The sequence below is a fragment of the Haliotis asinina genome, chromosome 8 (genome assembly GCF_037392515.1).
Source record: "Haliotis asinina isolate JCU_RB_2024 chromosome 8, JCU_Hal_asi_v2, whole genome shotgun sequence".
In the NCBI taxonomy this organism is placed as follows: Eukaryota; Metazoa; Mollusca; class Gastropoda; order Lepetellida; family Haliotidae; genus Haliotis; species Haliotis asinina.
Window position 1 is genome coordinate 27,313,605 of NC_090287.1, and position 16,558 is coordinate 27,330,162.

The 16,558-nt window shown below is 40.8% G+C and overlaps 1 protein-coding gene across 1 annotated transcript in view; it reads right to left on the reverse strand.

The window, feature by feature from the left end:
- LOC137294514 (uncharacterized) overlaps positions 1 to 16,558 on the reverse strand; it is a 36,296-nt gene that overhangs the window by 17,778 nt on the left and 1,960 nt on the right. The window contains exons 2-12 of the mRNA XM_067825548.1: positions 15,697 to 15,741; positions 14,910 to 15,017; positions 5,918 to 5,956; positions 5,438 to 5,509; positions 4,873 to 4,997; positions 4,622 to 4,779; positions 4,108 to 4,204; positions 2,872 to 2,954; positions 1,760 to 1,803; positions 1,174 to 1,284; positions 348 to 434 (exon numbers count right to left, since the gene is read on the reverse strand). Coding sequence (XP_067681649.1) covers positions 348 to 434; positions 1,174 to 1,284; positions 1,760 to 1,803; positions 2,872 to 2,954; positions 4,108 to 4,204; positions 4,622 to 4,779; positions 4,873 to 4,997; positions 5,438 to 5,509; positions 5,918 to 5,956; positions 14,910 to 15,017; positions 15,697 to 15,741 — 969 coding nt within the window. The remainder of the gene's footprint in view (positions 1 to 347; positions 435 to 1,173; positions 1,285 to 1,759; positions 1,804 to 2,871; positions 2,955 to 4,107; positions 4,205 to 4,621; positions 4,780 to 4,872; positions 4,998 to 5,437; positions 5,510 to 5,917; positions 5,957 to 14,909; positions 15,018 to 15,696; positions 15,742 to 16,558) is intronic.

The following is a 16,558-nucleotide window of genomic DNA, read 5'->3' on the forward strand; positions in this document are numbered from 1 at the left end:
AGACTATTGTCACTTTCACACGAGAAAATTCGGATCGGCTGAAAAGTAGGTCGTTGTCTGAATAGATTAATGAGACTCATGTTTCGGTATGTCTGCCTGTCTGAGTAACACGATACAGCATAAGGGTTCGAGGAGACATTTGTCATAAGCCTATGGGAGTTACGATCATCGGTGCCCTAGGACAACTTTGTGCAGCGGGGTCTTGTATTTCCCTTTTAGTCAGGTACCACATTCTCGCCTGTTTTGGCCTCACGCGGCTGGGATCGAACCAGTGACCCCACAAGGATGTAGCCTGTCACCCTTAAAGTCTTTGCGGGAAACTGAACGTAGAACCCTCGCCCACTCACCTTCGCCACTGGCATGGTTGAGAAGGTGAAATCAGTCTGGTTGCTGCTCGTGCCGAACTTGGAGAACTCAGGATCATTCTGCAACAGCTGTCGAAAACAAGTGAATAACAATAGCTGTAAACGACGTATAAAATACACCGTGACATATGTCTAAAATATCGCACATACGATATGCTCATTTCCCATGTGGATTCGACAGTAGCTCGTCCATCTTGCACAACCACTTCTCAAGGTAAATTTCACTGATATTTCCTTAAAAATGGTAGTGAAATATGCCCGTTTGCATTGTGTGAATAGACTCGTCCGACATGTAACTCCAATTCCACGTGCGTCGTTCTCACAAAGAACCCCGAAAACGTGGGCTGCGTCCGTTAATTATCGGAGTGACTGAGTTTAGTTTTAGGCCGCAGTCACTAATATTCCAGATACATGTATATGTACTTGTAAAGGAACGTGGGCAAGTCGCCTGAATTCACCCTCATCGCATTCATTCAGTGAATATGTTTGATGGTGGCACTTTTCACAACGCAGTTCTTTGACGTACGTTGTGAAAAGTGCCAAGGTTAGAATTGGTCATCATGCTTGTCGAAAAGGGCCAAGTCACGGGATCGTGTGGTCAGACTCGCTAACTTGGTTTACCGTAACCCAACTACGTAGATTAATGTTCATGGTGTTGATCTCAGGATCATCTGGTCCAGACTCCATTAATTACAGACCACCGCACATATAAGAATGAGTCACTTTCACCTGGCGCACCGCCATTTGCTGACATAATGGTTAAAACAGTGTAAAACGTACTCAATAGTAAGGTGAACGGAATACTTACATTGCCAGCCGATGGTGTTTCATAGAACTTAGGCTTGCTCCGGGGAACCATTCCACCTGGAGCAAAGTCTTTGCCGTAAATGGAGGCGACTGTATCGGTGTCGGAGCCGAACTGTAGGCAAAGGTTTTTCAAAATTTATTTGTACACAATGTATTTTTTTGTATTTGTGAAAGTAAAATGTACAGTAAAATACGCTTATAACGAACCGCTGGATATAACGAACTGAGGGAGATAACAAACTGGCAAGCCATTTCGAAACGTTCATAACCCTACGAACTTCTTATACCCATTTTTAACACATTTGCTACGTTCACAGTTAAGAATTCTTACTTCTACGAATGTTTCCGGATTAAGGGCCTTGGGGGTGTTGCCAGACATATCTTGTATAGTTTAGCCGAACTGTGGTTATGACGAACTCCAAGTAGTGGTCAATAGCAGCAGTAATAAATTAATACCACGATTAAAAGAGATGCCAATTCGTTGCTAGACAATGTTTTGGAATGACCTCGAGTGCCAACAGATTAAAGATACTAAACAACGTAAACCCCAGACAGAAGCGGTGGGATGTGAAACAATTTGAGCTCACCTTGAAATGAGCCGATGTTTGATAATTCCTCCCATCCAGTGCATCTGAAACAAGTGATATCAGCTAAACCAGTAAGAACAGTACGAAAGTATCCCCCGTCCCAAAAGAATAATTAAATACAAATTGAATGTGTTTTCAGCAACCTGTGCTTGTCGCATCATGCAACTAATGGGGTCGGTTTGTCAGACACGCTGACTTGGTTGACGCATGTCATCATATCCAAAAATGCACAAATCGGAGTTCATGCAGTTGACCACTGGATTGCCTGGTCCAGACACAATTATTTACAGACGGCCACCATGTAGTTGGAACGTTGCTAAGTGCAACGTTAAACAACACACCAACCGACCAGTCAAATGGTATTGGCTTTGATCGGTAGGGATAGAAAGATTGTCTTTATTTATTCCACGACTGAAGACTACAGGTTATTGAACAGCATTATGTACACATGGACACATATATGGTTTAAATGGCAGCCACAGGTATTCGTATATATATAGATATATATTCATGGCTAGTTTTGATGGATGTCAGAATGAACAAGGTAGTTCTGCAGCAGGTCACTCATGTCACTGTTATAAGGTTTATGTTGGCCAAGACGATATGTGAATATCTTTTTAAAACACATGCCAAACTCTGATCTACAGTGTTTTCGGAACATAAGGAGCGCTTGCTAATCTATGTAGCCTTGCACACTTGATTAGGCCTAAAAAGTCCAGTCCAGCCGAGTTAGCTGTTTGCTTTGGAGAGCCTTGTATTTTTCTTTGCAGAACTATCGTTGGATGGTGTCAAGCATGTCGTATTCTCTGGAGCCAAGTTATCCCCAGAGTTTACATCCATATAGCACAAAAGGTAGGATTACTCTCTCACAGATACATGTAGATGCATTAGGACTGAGTCCTCGAAAGTAGTGTCCAGAGTTGTGATTGACGTTTTTCAGTTTCTTGAGTTTTTCACATGTCATTTGGGATTTGTGTATATGCTCTCCCGCACATAAAATAGAAAGTTTGTGGGGAAGTTCATCATCTCAGCATGACACATATCAACATATATGCATGTTTACATATCAAGCAGCAGCATTTGATGGGAGCTTTCTTCTGCTTGAGTCCTACCTTTGAACACGACTGGGACTGTGTGTTGTCTGGCATAGGTCGTCAGCTCGTTGGGAATGTTCTCAGCCGCTCGTCCATCCCGCCTGCAACAGCAGGGTAAACATGGTAGTAGGAACAGACGGATGACAGCATAGGGAATATCGCATTTGTAACAAACGGATGACAGCATAAGGAATATTGCATTTGTAACAAACGGATGACAGCATAAGGAATATTGCATTTGTAACAAACGGATGACAGCATAAGGAATATTGCATTTGTAACAAACGGATGACAACATAAGGAATATTGCATTTGTAACAGACGGATGACAGCATAAGGAATATTGCATTTGTGACAGACGGATGACAGCAAACGGAATATCGCATTTGTAACAGACGGATGACAGTATAAGGAATATTGCATTTGTAACAGACGGATGACAGCATAAGGAATGTCGCATTTGTAACAGACCGATGACAGCATAAGGAATATCGCATTTGTAACAAACGGATGACAGCATAAGGAATATTGCATTTGTAACAGGCCGATGACAGCATAAGGAATATTGCATTTGTGACAGCATAAGGAATATCGCATTTGTAACAAACGGATGACAGCATAAGGAATATTGCATTTGTAACAGGCCGATGACAGCATAAGGAATATAGCATTTGTAACAGACGGATGACAGCATACGGAATATCGCATTTGTAACAGGCCGATGATGGCAAAAGGAATATTGCATTTGTAACAGACGGATGACAGCATACGGAATATCGCATTTGTAACAGACGGATGACAGCATAAGGAATGTCGCATTTGTAACAGACGGATGACAGCATAAGGAATGTCGCATTTGTAACAGACCGATGAGTAACAGACGCATGATACCAATAAGAATTTCGCATTCAATACAGACAGATGATAGCGTGAAGAAATTCGCACTCGTAAGAGACAGGTGACGGCATAAAGAATTTCCATTCGTAACAGATGGGTGATAACATTAAGAACTTCGCATTCATAACAAACAGAAGATAACATAAAGAAGTTAGCATTCATAATAGATGGGTGATAGCATTAAGAATTTTGCATTCGTAACAGACGGATGGTAACATTAAGAAATTTGCATTCGTGACTGACGGCTGACACCATAAAGAAATTCACATTTATACCAAAAAGATGACAGCATAAAGAATTTCGCATTCGTAACGGATAACATTAACACTATGTGAAATTTATCACAAAAGTACTCACGCTTTATCCTGGCTAAGCTGGAGGGCAATGATCTCCGCTTGGGGTCTTGTGCGTGGGCCATAGTCACCAGTGGCGGTTGTCTCATAGTTGTGAGCAGCTACAACAACAACAATATTATCATCATCATCATCACCATCACCATGATAATGATAATACGGACAGAAGCTGGAGACTTTAGAGCAATACTAGCAACCCACATTTTTGGGAAGAGACACTATGTTCAGACCTTGGTTTTCAACTTAAATGACCTTGATTTGGTGGTCATTTGGACTAGTTTTGGATGAACCAACTATCAAGATCATTCACCTAAACAGTTGTAGTCACTACCTGGGCAAACCTGCCTTTCGTGGCTGAAGTCACTACCTACACAAACACGTCAATTCACCTGCGCAGTTGTAGTCATCGTCTACACAAAATAGTCATCTTTCCTTCGCCGTTGTATTCGCAGTCTACACAAACCCGTCAACTCACTTGCGGCGTTGTAGTCACCGTCTACACAATCCACTCAACTCACCTACGCCGTTGTAGTCGCCGCCTCGGAAGACGTTGGAAGTTAGCTCCATGTCCTTCATATGACGCTTGATCTTCATAGCGTCCCCCGAGCTGGCCAGCTTTCTCGACAGGTCATCTTGCTTTGACCGCCCGTACATTCGCATGTGCTCGCTCACACCACTGCAAGGAGATTGGGTACAGGTATGTAACATTCCCTCAAGATTATAAACTAGGCAGCGCAGGTTTGTTCAGAATCAGTGTATTACAGCCAACCTGGACTCATCGTGGCCGAAGTCGAAGTGGCTGTCCCTCTGCAGGTAGAACTTGGCGGGGTCCAACGGGAGCGTCATCTTGCACGTGTTCACCTTTGGGAACTCTGGGGCAGTGGCCGCTCGACCCTGGAAAATTCAGTCAGTGGCTGAGTTAAAAGGGACGAATTGCCGAAACAGTTATATCACGGCACCTCATCACACTTAGTTTCCTAAGTCGTTGATACGATATGCTGACTGGTGTCTGCGACATGTAAACGGCTAAAGTGAGTGAGTGAGTTTGGTTTAACGCCGTTGTATGAACGGTATGAGTTATACCAGGACGTATTCGTTTAATGTGGGAAAAAGTCTAGAAGTGATGTTGGCGTAACATTTTGATGAAATCCATGACCGTAGAAATATGGTAGGGGCGGACTGGGTTTCGAACCCACGATCATACGTTCCTGACTCGGCAAAGGGACTCAACTCAACTACATTGAATTATTGCGCCTTGGGCGACTGGGACACCCTTAAAAATGCTTTGGCACTGGGAATATCTACTTTTTTATGGAATCAATGACTTAACTTACCGCCATCATGAAGGTGTTTTTGTACTCTGACTGGCCGATGGAGCGTTCTGGGGCATATCGGGGCGCCATGTCCTGTAGACAGAATCAGTAGGCTGGCTGTAGGCATAACTGGGTGAGTGAATTTAGTTTTACGCCACACTCAGCAATATTCCAGCTATATTGTCTCGGACTGTAAATAATCGAGTCTGTACTAGACAATCCAGTGATCAACAGCATGAGCATAGGTCCACACAATTGGTATACAATGACATGTGTCAACCAAGTCAGGCGATCCCGTTAGTCTCTTCTTCCGGCAGGCATGAGTTATTGAAGATCAGTTCTAACTGAGATCTTCACAGATCTGTAGGCATAAATGACAAGCATAACGTGGAGTATACCGTCACCTTTGTGAAAATAAATGAAGATATCTACCTGATCAGAAGTTAACATTCCTTGTAGCCAATATCCTCATTATTGAAAGAATTAATAGTTTATACTTACGGGCCAGTTGACGGTCCGATCCGCCGTAAGTACCGCCGGCTGAAGACAGACAAGGAATTACGAATTAGCAATGATAAAATTATGCATGCTCCGTACATCCACCTAACAGGCGTTTGTTGAAGCCTATTTGTTGAACACTGTGATGGCCTAAACGTGTGGTATACGCTTATTGTGTATATGTAATGCGGTATATTCGCCTCACACGGATGGTACACACAAACGGTGCTCACGTATCGCGGTATAATCCCATACTGTGTAAATTTAACGCGGTATGTTAGACTCACAGGTATGTTATGGATATATGGGGTATATGTAACACGGTATATTCGCCCTACATGCATGGTATACACATGTGGTGTACATGTAACGCGGTATATACATATGGTGAATATGTAACGCGGTATATTCGTCTCACATATGGTATACATATATGGCGTACATGTAACGCGGTATATTCGTCTCACATCGGAACGGTGCACTCTTTGCAATAAAGAAGCTGACTATCCATTGAACTTTGTTTTCCTTCAGTTATACAACTTCTAAAATCCCTCAAGAAGTTAGCTTGATACAGTAAATTTGGTCGGGGCTTACATTTTCGAAGCTCTCTTGGAGCTAAATAGTCGTAAGTGCCATATATTAACATTAACTTATGACTACTAGTATCATAGCTTGAAAATCTCGACCCTGTACTCTATACTTTTTATACTGACTTTAATCGTCAGCGATGCACATTCCGTCGACTCATCAGCATGCCGAAAACATCCTTCATCGTCAACTGTTTCTTACTTGTATTCAGACAGACTTTGAAAAACCTAGTTCTGCATGGATAAAATTGAACACTGAGGATGAACGTGACACTAAATTATCACACTAAATATATAATCCTATCTGCAGATGAACTATATATACATATCTATGTTCATATATATTTTAAACTGAAGGGCAAAATAAACTTTCCCCTGGTACAATTTCATAGCTTTAAAACACGACAAGAACAAAGTGAAATTTGAATGTTGCAATATGTTAAGCAATGACATAGCTTTAACAGAGACTTTGACTTATTAAACACATTTTGGTGGACATGGGGTCAAAACTGAGATTTCACTGTCAGACGGTGCAAACGTGAAACACAGCAATCTGGGATTTGAAGTCACTAATAGCGAGTATGTCCACCTCTGGCTTGAATACACGCAAACACGCGTCTTCTGGTGAGGCGTCTGATGACGTCAGCTGGTATACGCCTCCATTCTTCGACAAGTGCTTGAGTCATTTGTTGATTAGTAACTGGTGGGTTCGGTCTCCGTTGAAACTGTTGATCGAGGTGTTCCCACAAGTGCTTAATGGGTGACATGTCAGGAGAGCGTGCAGGCCATGGAAGGACATTAACGTTGTTGACATGAAAGAAGCTCTGCACAACTCTAGCAACGTGCGATCGAGCATTGCCCTGTTGGAACAATATCCGCTGTCGTTTTTGTTGAAGGAATGGCAGAACTGCCAGTCAAAGAACCCGGTCAATGTATCGCTGGCCGGTCAGATTACTGTTGATGACCACCAATTCTGTCTTTTGGTCACTGCAAATGTTGCCCCATACCATAACGCTGTCCTTACCACACGGCTCTGCTTCCTGGACGCAGCAGCGAGCTGTATTTTCGCCTATTCTCTTGTACACTCGAGCCCTTCCATCACCTCTAGATATACAGAATCTGCTTTCGTCAGAAAACAGAACTCGGCGCCAGTTACGGAGTTGCCAACGATTAACTCTTGTTGCCCATTGCACCGTTAGATGACGATGTCTGTCAGTAGCGTTCCTTGGTACGGTCGGTAGGTCCTGATACCATGGGCACGTAGTCTTCTTGTTACCGTACGTCGACTGACTGGATGACCGAGAGCCGTTGCCGTTGATAACGTCACTGTCAGGAAGCGGTTTCTCGGGTGCAATAGCCACAAGGAGGCTATCTTTGGGAAGAGAGACTTAAAAGGAAACTTCGCTTGTACGAGGAAGGACAGTTACGTAGAGAGTGAAAAGGCAATACCAAGCTAGAAAACAACAATGTTTACTCTATAAGCACGATAATCAGGACTCGAGGGATTTTTGGAAGACCATAGGTAATAAGCAGCGACCGAACGAACTTAATTTCCAGAGCAGTGTAATGTGATGGTGTTGTGACGACAAACAAATCTGCTGGTCTTTTTAGACCTGGAAATTTAAATATAGCTCTCTGTTTGCTGTAGATAATTATGTTGATTTTGACAGTATTCACGTGTTTCACGTGCTGTAAACGATCTGGAAAATAGTAGCGTTAATCCAAGTGAGGGTATTTGTTGTTGACAGTTTACTCTCAGGTTTGACTTTGCAAGAAGTGATGAATGCTGTATGTAGAGTTGTTATAGTGCAAATATTTCACGCATAATAACTATAATACTCAAAATATATAAGAATTCACAAATATACCTATAATGCAATTTTTGTTTTCGTTCTTACAAACGAAGTAACACTCAGGTTATAAAATACATGCCGCTAGAGATAGACATACTGTAGACAATAGATGACTGTTTGTACTGGAGTTATCGGTTGCTGCATGTCACTTCCTGATTGACAAGTAGACCACTTAATGATAATCCAACAAACAAGTCTGAGATGCGTCTGGCTAAATGAAACAATAGCCTTTGTTTTTTTTATTCCCACCGTCCGGTTACAGTCGGACATACATTAGGCAATTCATGAGAACATTGTATCAACCAGCCATGAAATAACAAACGGATAATGATGACAACAGTTTACAACTGCGATATATAAGCAGGTGCAGTTTGACTGTGAAGTCACTCTGCATCTAAATAAACCTTGGAACGCTAGCAGCTCTGATGTCACCATTATCCTGAATTCATCTGTTTTATTTTAAGGTAAGACATTTTCATGGTTGTTTCTATGTTCATTTTATTACGCGTTGAACGTGTTTTGTGATTACTGTTTTATATGTCGGTAACTTCAAACCATATATATTATTTTATGTTCGGCTAACAGGCGTACGTTAATTGGTTTAGTTATTCTTCAATGTATTGTGAAATTGTTAAAATGTTTGGGAAGGTTTGAAACCCCGGAAACATGTGTACACTTACTATGTAAAACTATTATGTATGTTGTATAGCGCTTGTATTAGAATGAGTATGGTGGTGCGTAAAGGTACTACAGTAAAACATCTCCAATACGTATAGTAGTTAAAATGCTGCATTATTTTAAGCTGAGGTTACCAATAGAAATCTTAAAAAAATATGTTATCGTTTTTATATTGAGTGTGCCATTCTGTAAACTTTAAAACTTCTTTCAACGAGGTATTACACAGAAGCATCTTGTCCAACTTACGTTGATGTTTCGATAAGTATAATGTTATATATATGAGCACAAATGTTCATATCAGTTATTTGTAATAACGCACCTTATCATGTGTTCATATACTGAATTGAAATATCATATTTATCTAATGTTCAAAACGTTGATGTTCTGCTAACCTATGAAGTTAGGATAGCTATGACGATGAATATTATATGTTCAAGCCAGTTGTAATATTGTATGATTATTCTCACATCTTCATATATTGATTTGAATTGAAATGTTTATTGAAGTCACTCTGCATGTGAATAAATTAATATCTATTTTCTGTAGGGCAAATCCATTAAGCAGACGCAGATGACATAATGCACTGGACCAAAACGTGTTGCATCAATATTTTTTTTAAAATGAAATATCTGTCTGGAATGTGAGGGCACCGCGCACAACACCTCACACCAACGGTGTGTTTGTCATACACTCTGCTCGTCTCAAACCGTAGGAGTATATCAGAAGGTTGGAAGTACATCACAGGGTATGTAGTTTCTTCATTTGACTCAGATGAACAAGCCGAAATGTCGACCTTCGTCTTTGGCTAGCCAGCTATATCTACCAGGTAACATCACCGGCTCATCAGTCGGTGATTCGGCGAATCAAGTGACAGTGAACATGAATAGTGTAGTGTTTTAAACATGTGTATTCAAAGGTACAACCGTACCAATATAGCTATTGTCCCAGGCAGCACATTAAACCAAGCAGTAGACAGGGAAATCGTGAGAGAAGTAAATATGTACCTATGACCTATCATAATCCATTTAAGCAATTAGCTCAACTAAATATTGGGATGTATCAGCCACGAGGTCATTACGTAACTGCAGGTAAGCGCGGTTCGGATCAACTAAGATAGACTGTAGCCTGTAAACCTAAACAAGCGATTTTTACATTTTGTCATTTGAACTTAACATAAGGATCTGTAAATTGCATTTGCCAGTTTGTACGTTACCATGGAGGTAAAGCCGTACTCGCCACGCTTTGGTGTACGTGACATGAATTTGAGGCGGGCAAGCCATTGAATTAATCATAGCAAAAGCACATTTAATAATAATAATATAATAATACTTTATTGCCCGACAAGGGAATTCCTTTCACAACAGTGAGGCATACAGCATGGTTGAAACAATTCAAACAGAGAGACTCGATCACATTAAAAAAACACACAAATGAATAGACGGCATGAGAAAGATAACCAGTGTATACTGTCAGAGACTGGAAGGCAAACGCCTTTAACGTTGTGGCTAGGTGGTAAATTCGAATTCCAGTTTAGTATCAGATCCTGTTTTTTTTAAAAAGACCCAGGAAGATTACAATCAAAGTTCATATACGTTCGCTGTTGAAAATAATTACTCGAGATAAAAAATGAGAATATTGTTTGCTGAATGGACCGTAACTGAGGGGTGAGCATCAAAGTAATGTCGGAAAAACTGTTTTAGGCTGTTATTCGACCAAGTTTACACAATTGCAAATGGGATATGTCGAAGTAACTCACTCCGGCCTAACTGGGCATTCTGTGGGATGCGTAATAGGATATCCAGAAAAGCATGTTTACTCGTAAAATCGGGCAAAACTTGCCTGGTATTACGACAAGACGTGGACTCACCTGGCACGGAATGCATGCGGTGTCTACTAGCACATGGGGCCATCTCAGAGATATTTTGTGCTTTTTCATGTGTGTTGAATGTTTCCTAATATAGTGAATATCTTATGTGTCTTTCTTTCATGAAGATATGTAAAGGAGCATGAGACCTGATACCCATAGTAAAGCATCGTATTAAATGTCATCGTATTAATTAAAAGTATACATGTGGCATGTGGCATGTAGCTGAGCGGGTCAGGCGGCTGGCAAGGGGTGCTGGCGATTAGGTGCCTGAATCTCAGGGTGTGGGTTCGAGTCCCACATGGGACTGAACTAATGAAAAGGTACTAGAATTTGTACTTTACTAAGAAAGTGTAATCCCAAATATAGCAGATGTTACATTTTACCACTTTCGAATTGGCATTGTGTAATCATGACCTGAAAGTCTACACGACTGGATGTTGGTCGTCTGTGCACTGCCCTACTTATTCCTCTATGGGATTATCAGGTCTTAGCTGATGTCTCTATGCGCCAGTTTGACCCTACTTAACCCGTCCTGAGTTTGCTTTTGCGACGACCCCCCTTATCTGCTTTGTTATATAGTGACAGTGAGACTTAATAGTTTCAGCATCGTTTATGATAAAGCTAAGTCTAATTTAAAAACTGCTCCGTGTAATACAATATCATCGCACACTAATTTCAACAAAGCCATGGTCTGTTCGAAATAAGTCGCTTTAGATTTTATACAAAATCCGCATTGTTCATTTCTGCTCTAATCTCTCCTTGCTCATTTCTGTACTAATCTCTCCTCAAAAAGTCCTTTTTCACGTTTCCTATCCGTACCACTGGAACTGTAGTTAGGATGGGGGAAAGGTGCAAAGGAAACCGGAGATTCTGGAATCCTAAACGTACGTTTAAACCATAGGGTGACAGCGAAAGTTGACTTACACACGTCTCGAGGGTATTAGTCGTCTAAATCATAATTTCTAAAAGATATGCTTAGACACCTTACACTGTCCCAGACTGGGGACTTTGCTGTCCGCTTATCTAGACATGCCTCTTTAACCCCCTGGATGCCGAGTTTTTTTTTCAGGCGAACATTTTCGTAAGGTTTGACAAGTGAACGTTGTGCAAGATTTGCGCTCGCGTGGTACTGGATCTGCGTACGGCTATAAAATTGCACAGAAATGTAGAATATTTAATTTCGTATTCGTTGGTATAAATACAACTGCAGCTACCTCAGGGGTACTTTGCGTTTTTATTCTCTGTAAGCTTTTAATTGTTTGAATAATATTTACATGGGAAATAGTAAGTGAACTATACCACATTTTAAACCTCTACACAAGTGTTGGAAGATCACACGTAGCCATAACTGCAACATGTGCTTTAGTTCCCGTGATGTACAATATTCAATACGTTGGGACAAATATTGCAGTTTCATATGAACAGGTTAATAAACAGCGATTTAATTCCAACGTGTAAGTAAAACTGATAATATTAATGAAAATGATTTGTACATTTTATGAAATGTAGGGGCACACATACAAAGGAATTGTCTTGTTAACGTTCATTGTATTGGTTTGTGTCGTTTTTATAGACAAAACAATTATGAATATTGATTGACCAGGTGCGAGTTTTTCAAAAACGTTTCATGATTCATTATCATTTTTTAAATAATAAAGTCAAATCAAATTCGATTAAAATATATCTGATGGCAGAATATCTAACTCAAACAATAGTTATACGAAAATTGTTAAGAATATATAACCAGGTCATGTCTTAATTTGGACAAGCCTTACGTCCATATTCTAATACTTCTGTACTGAAAAAGCGATCTCTTTGTACCTTTCATTGCATACTTATGAAGTGAAATGATTTCATAATCATAAGGAGAAAAGTCTATTTCCTAAATGAATACTCAATGAATATTCAGGTGTCATGAAATTGTGATTTACGCTAAATTGATGCTCGGCAGGTGCGCGTGTTGCTCACAATAAGATGTAGTAAAACCGTGTAATTGTTGATAAATTCAGGACACTATTTCAGTGATAAAACCATCAGAAAGCAGATAATGGCGATGTGGATGGCCCTATCCGATACATAATTTAGTTCTTAGATTCCCATATTCTCCTGTTTGTGTAGATGTATTTTGATTAATTTTGCTTCATTATTAACGGAGTAACAGCCACATTTTCAAATATAATGAAATAACTGAAAATAATGTCGTTCTGCGTGATTTTGCGTCAGTCATGGCGTCACGCTGCACTAAAAGTTTGACAGTTTCTTATGAATTACCAAGTTATTTCATTGTATCTTTTTTTTTTTGCTACGACACTCTTCCTCTGAATATACTAAGCTTACTGAACCATTGTAAGCAATGATTAGACTGCTGGATGTTGGAAAATTCCGAAAATGCTACGCAGTGTATAATTGGAATTTTTCTTTGTTTACATTTCAGCACAGGGTTCGTTTTCATACCAAGTATATTTTGTTCCGTTTTGTGTAGACAGTTGGTACTGGTGACAAAGACCATTTGTAATTTGATTCTAAGATGCTTGGGGAATTCAATGATGCATTTGTCGCAGTAACTATGAAGTATACATTATGTAATATGCGTCTTATGTAATATGCGTCTCAATAAGGCCTTCTTGAAACGTGATTTGGTAAACACTAAGCAATTTGGCAGAAAGCGCACTCAGGCGTTCGTGTAAGTGTATTTTCGAAAACATCCCAACCGATTCTGGGTACATCGGTGACGTTTCAGAATTATCATTACTAGTTACATGAAAACTTGATATCAGTGATCATTAATATGCTATTTTTGAAATTCATTACTCCCAGTAATTATCCGATTTTCACATTTCAAAACATACTGCAAATAACGCTGTGAATCTCGATTTTGTACAGTTTGAAAAATGGCGACATTTACGATGAAGCCTATTGTGAAAGGCGATTTAAGCACTTGGTCTGAGATGATAGTGGATGGTATCAAGAAATAGGGAAGTTTCCACAGAATTCAAAACTGTGAAGTATATATGTGTGCGTGGTATATCTAGAAGTTAATTGGACTTCAATGTGAGGGGTGAAGAGTAAGGACAGTGGCATCCAGGGGGTTAAAGGACAGAATTAGTGTACGTCCACAGGTTTAGCAGTCAGTACAGCCTTGGAGCAAGGCTAGAGCGAGAAATAAGCTGACGATTGTGTTAGGGGCATTATCCGTGCAGACAGCAGACCTTGGGGGTCATCGCCCGGTCAGGCTCCAGCAACATATCAAGTGGACTTGATAAGTCTCTAAGGTAATAATTAATAGTTTAAATGAAAATGTTTGAAGCAGTATGAATAACAGACTGTCGCCCTATTACCCGCTGCTCTATCTAACCCTAATGCTGACATGCACATAGCGCTAGTTTCCGGTCACGTGACATCTAATCACACGTACCCTTCATGTCAGTATTACGTTTCTGTGAATGACACAAACCATTCTTCAGTATCATACAGTTACATGTATCACGCACATAACAAAGGTACTTTTGGCTCAAAACGTTTTGATAGCCTGTCGTGTGAGCAGTGCCTGAGTAGATGACGTCATAAACGGCCATTGTGTTATGTTTTAAACGCGTCACTGTGATCAACAAAATACATGTAGACGCTAAAAATACTTTGATCTTTTCCACTATTTTTATTCGCATGTGTAGGTACTTTCATACATTATTACAGAAGACCATTGTGCATGTTGAGGTGTCATGACACAGCAGTCCATTTCATGAGTAATTGTTGCCGTACACAAGGTAGCCATGAAGGATTTGAAAGACAACGATTAATTTCTAATACAACTCTCTTTCCAGCTTTTCCAGCGGTGAGACGATACATTCATTCATTACTACACGGCTACTGTTTAGCTTACTACGTGTTGTTTCGAATTTTTCAGTACTTTTTGACGTACGTACGTAAGACGTAATATAGTAATCACTGTAGATGTTGCATGAAACCGTTCCCTTCGTAATATCATGAGCGTTCATAATTATTTACCATACCTTAGAGAACGACTTGGAGTCGAAGTCGTCTTTGGTGGTGCTTCGTTGGTAGGTTTCTGTCGGGAGGTGCGATCCCGAGTCATTGCCAAAGCGGAAGTGATGATCGAGCTGAAAGACCACCAGAACTTTGACTGTCTTCAGTACGATGTGATTTTATGTACATGTATTAAACGCCACTTTCACCAACAGTTCTGACATTGTCAGTTAGTTTTACGCCGCTTTTAGCAATATTCCAGCAATAAGGAACACCCGGGGCCCCTTTCACAAAGCTCTCGTAAGCCTAAGGTCTCGTAACTTTTCTCGTAGCATTCCTACTTCCTATGTTATGGTATAGGAGGTACGAATGCTACGAGAAAAGTTACGAGATCTTAGGCTTACGAGAGCTTTGTGAAAGGGGCCCCAGGAATGGGCTCCACTCATCGTACCCATGTGACATGGGCCTTCGGCGCGACGAGCCAGCGCTGTAACCACAAGGCTGCTCACCGCCCCTCAAGGCAAACAGAGCAGGCTATGAATCGTGGTTTAATTGCGAGTGAGGGCCACAGCAAACTTATAGTTCTATCGGATGCTGAAAGCTTCAAGGTACTTCCATCAGATCTCAGGATCCGTGATCACATGTTCGATTCCCATTTCCGACCCTAAGATTGTTTTGTATCTACCATAACATTGCCAGCCATCTTCGTCTTTCGGATTTTCCCCATTAATATGACCCCCAGTAGAGTGGCAATGGGATGAACACGTTCACCTCTTCAGAAATCCTCTTGAATATATGGGCTGAATAGCTCACCTGACCAGTCCCGGCTGCAACATGATCGCGGTCTAACTCGGTGCCCTGTGAACACAAGAAATATACACTGAAAAGGTGTCTTACCATTGATACTCTATCCGATACTAACGTCCTGGCTACAAGTGGACTTCAGCAACCTATGGTACCAACTTGGTGGGACCCGTGATGATTCGCGTTTCTTGATTCGATTCTTCAGTAATCCATGTTTGCCGTAAGAGTAACGGGAGCGGGTGGTCAGACTCTCTGCCTTGGTTGACACGTCACCGTTTCCCAACTGCGTAGATCGATGCTCATGTTGTTGATCACTGGATTGTCCAGATTCGAGTATTTATAGACCGCCGCAATTTAGCCGGAATATTGTTGAGTGCGGCGTAAACTTAAACTCACTCACTTGTTTGATCAGACTCGATGACATGATTGACCTGTTAGGCTGTCATCGTGTCCTATTTGCAACGGTCAATGTTCACTACGTCAATCACTAGTTTTGCAAATTTGATGGTTTATTTGCCGTCCACAAGCTACAGCTGTAATACTGTTCGGCGTTGAACAACATTACTAAGTAAACAATACACAGTCGTCGGGTTTCGGGACGCTAACATAAAGGGATTCGCCATAATGGAAGGGAAGAGTTGGAATCAAACACAGTAACAATCCGAGGTAGCCACATCACATTTCACGAATACAGTTACATTTTGCTAGTAAACCAAGTAAAAACTTGTTGATATCAAACAGTCATTCTTGCGAACGACTATGTTAATTATCAATGGCATAGTATGGAAGGCAATGGACATTCGTCAAGATATTCGATCAAAATAATATTCATTCTACCCAACCAGGTTATAAACTTGCAACCATGCGATTT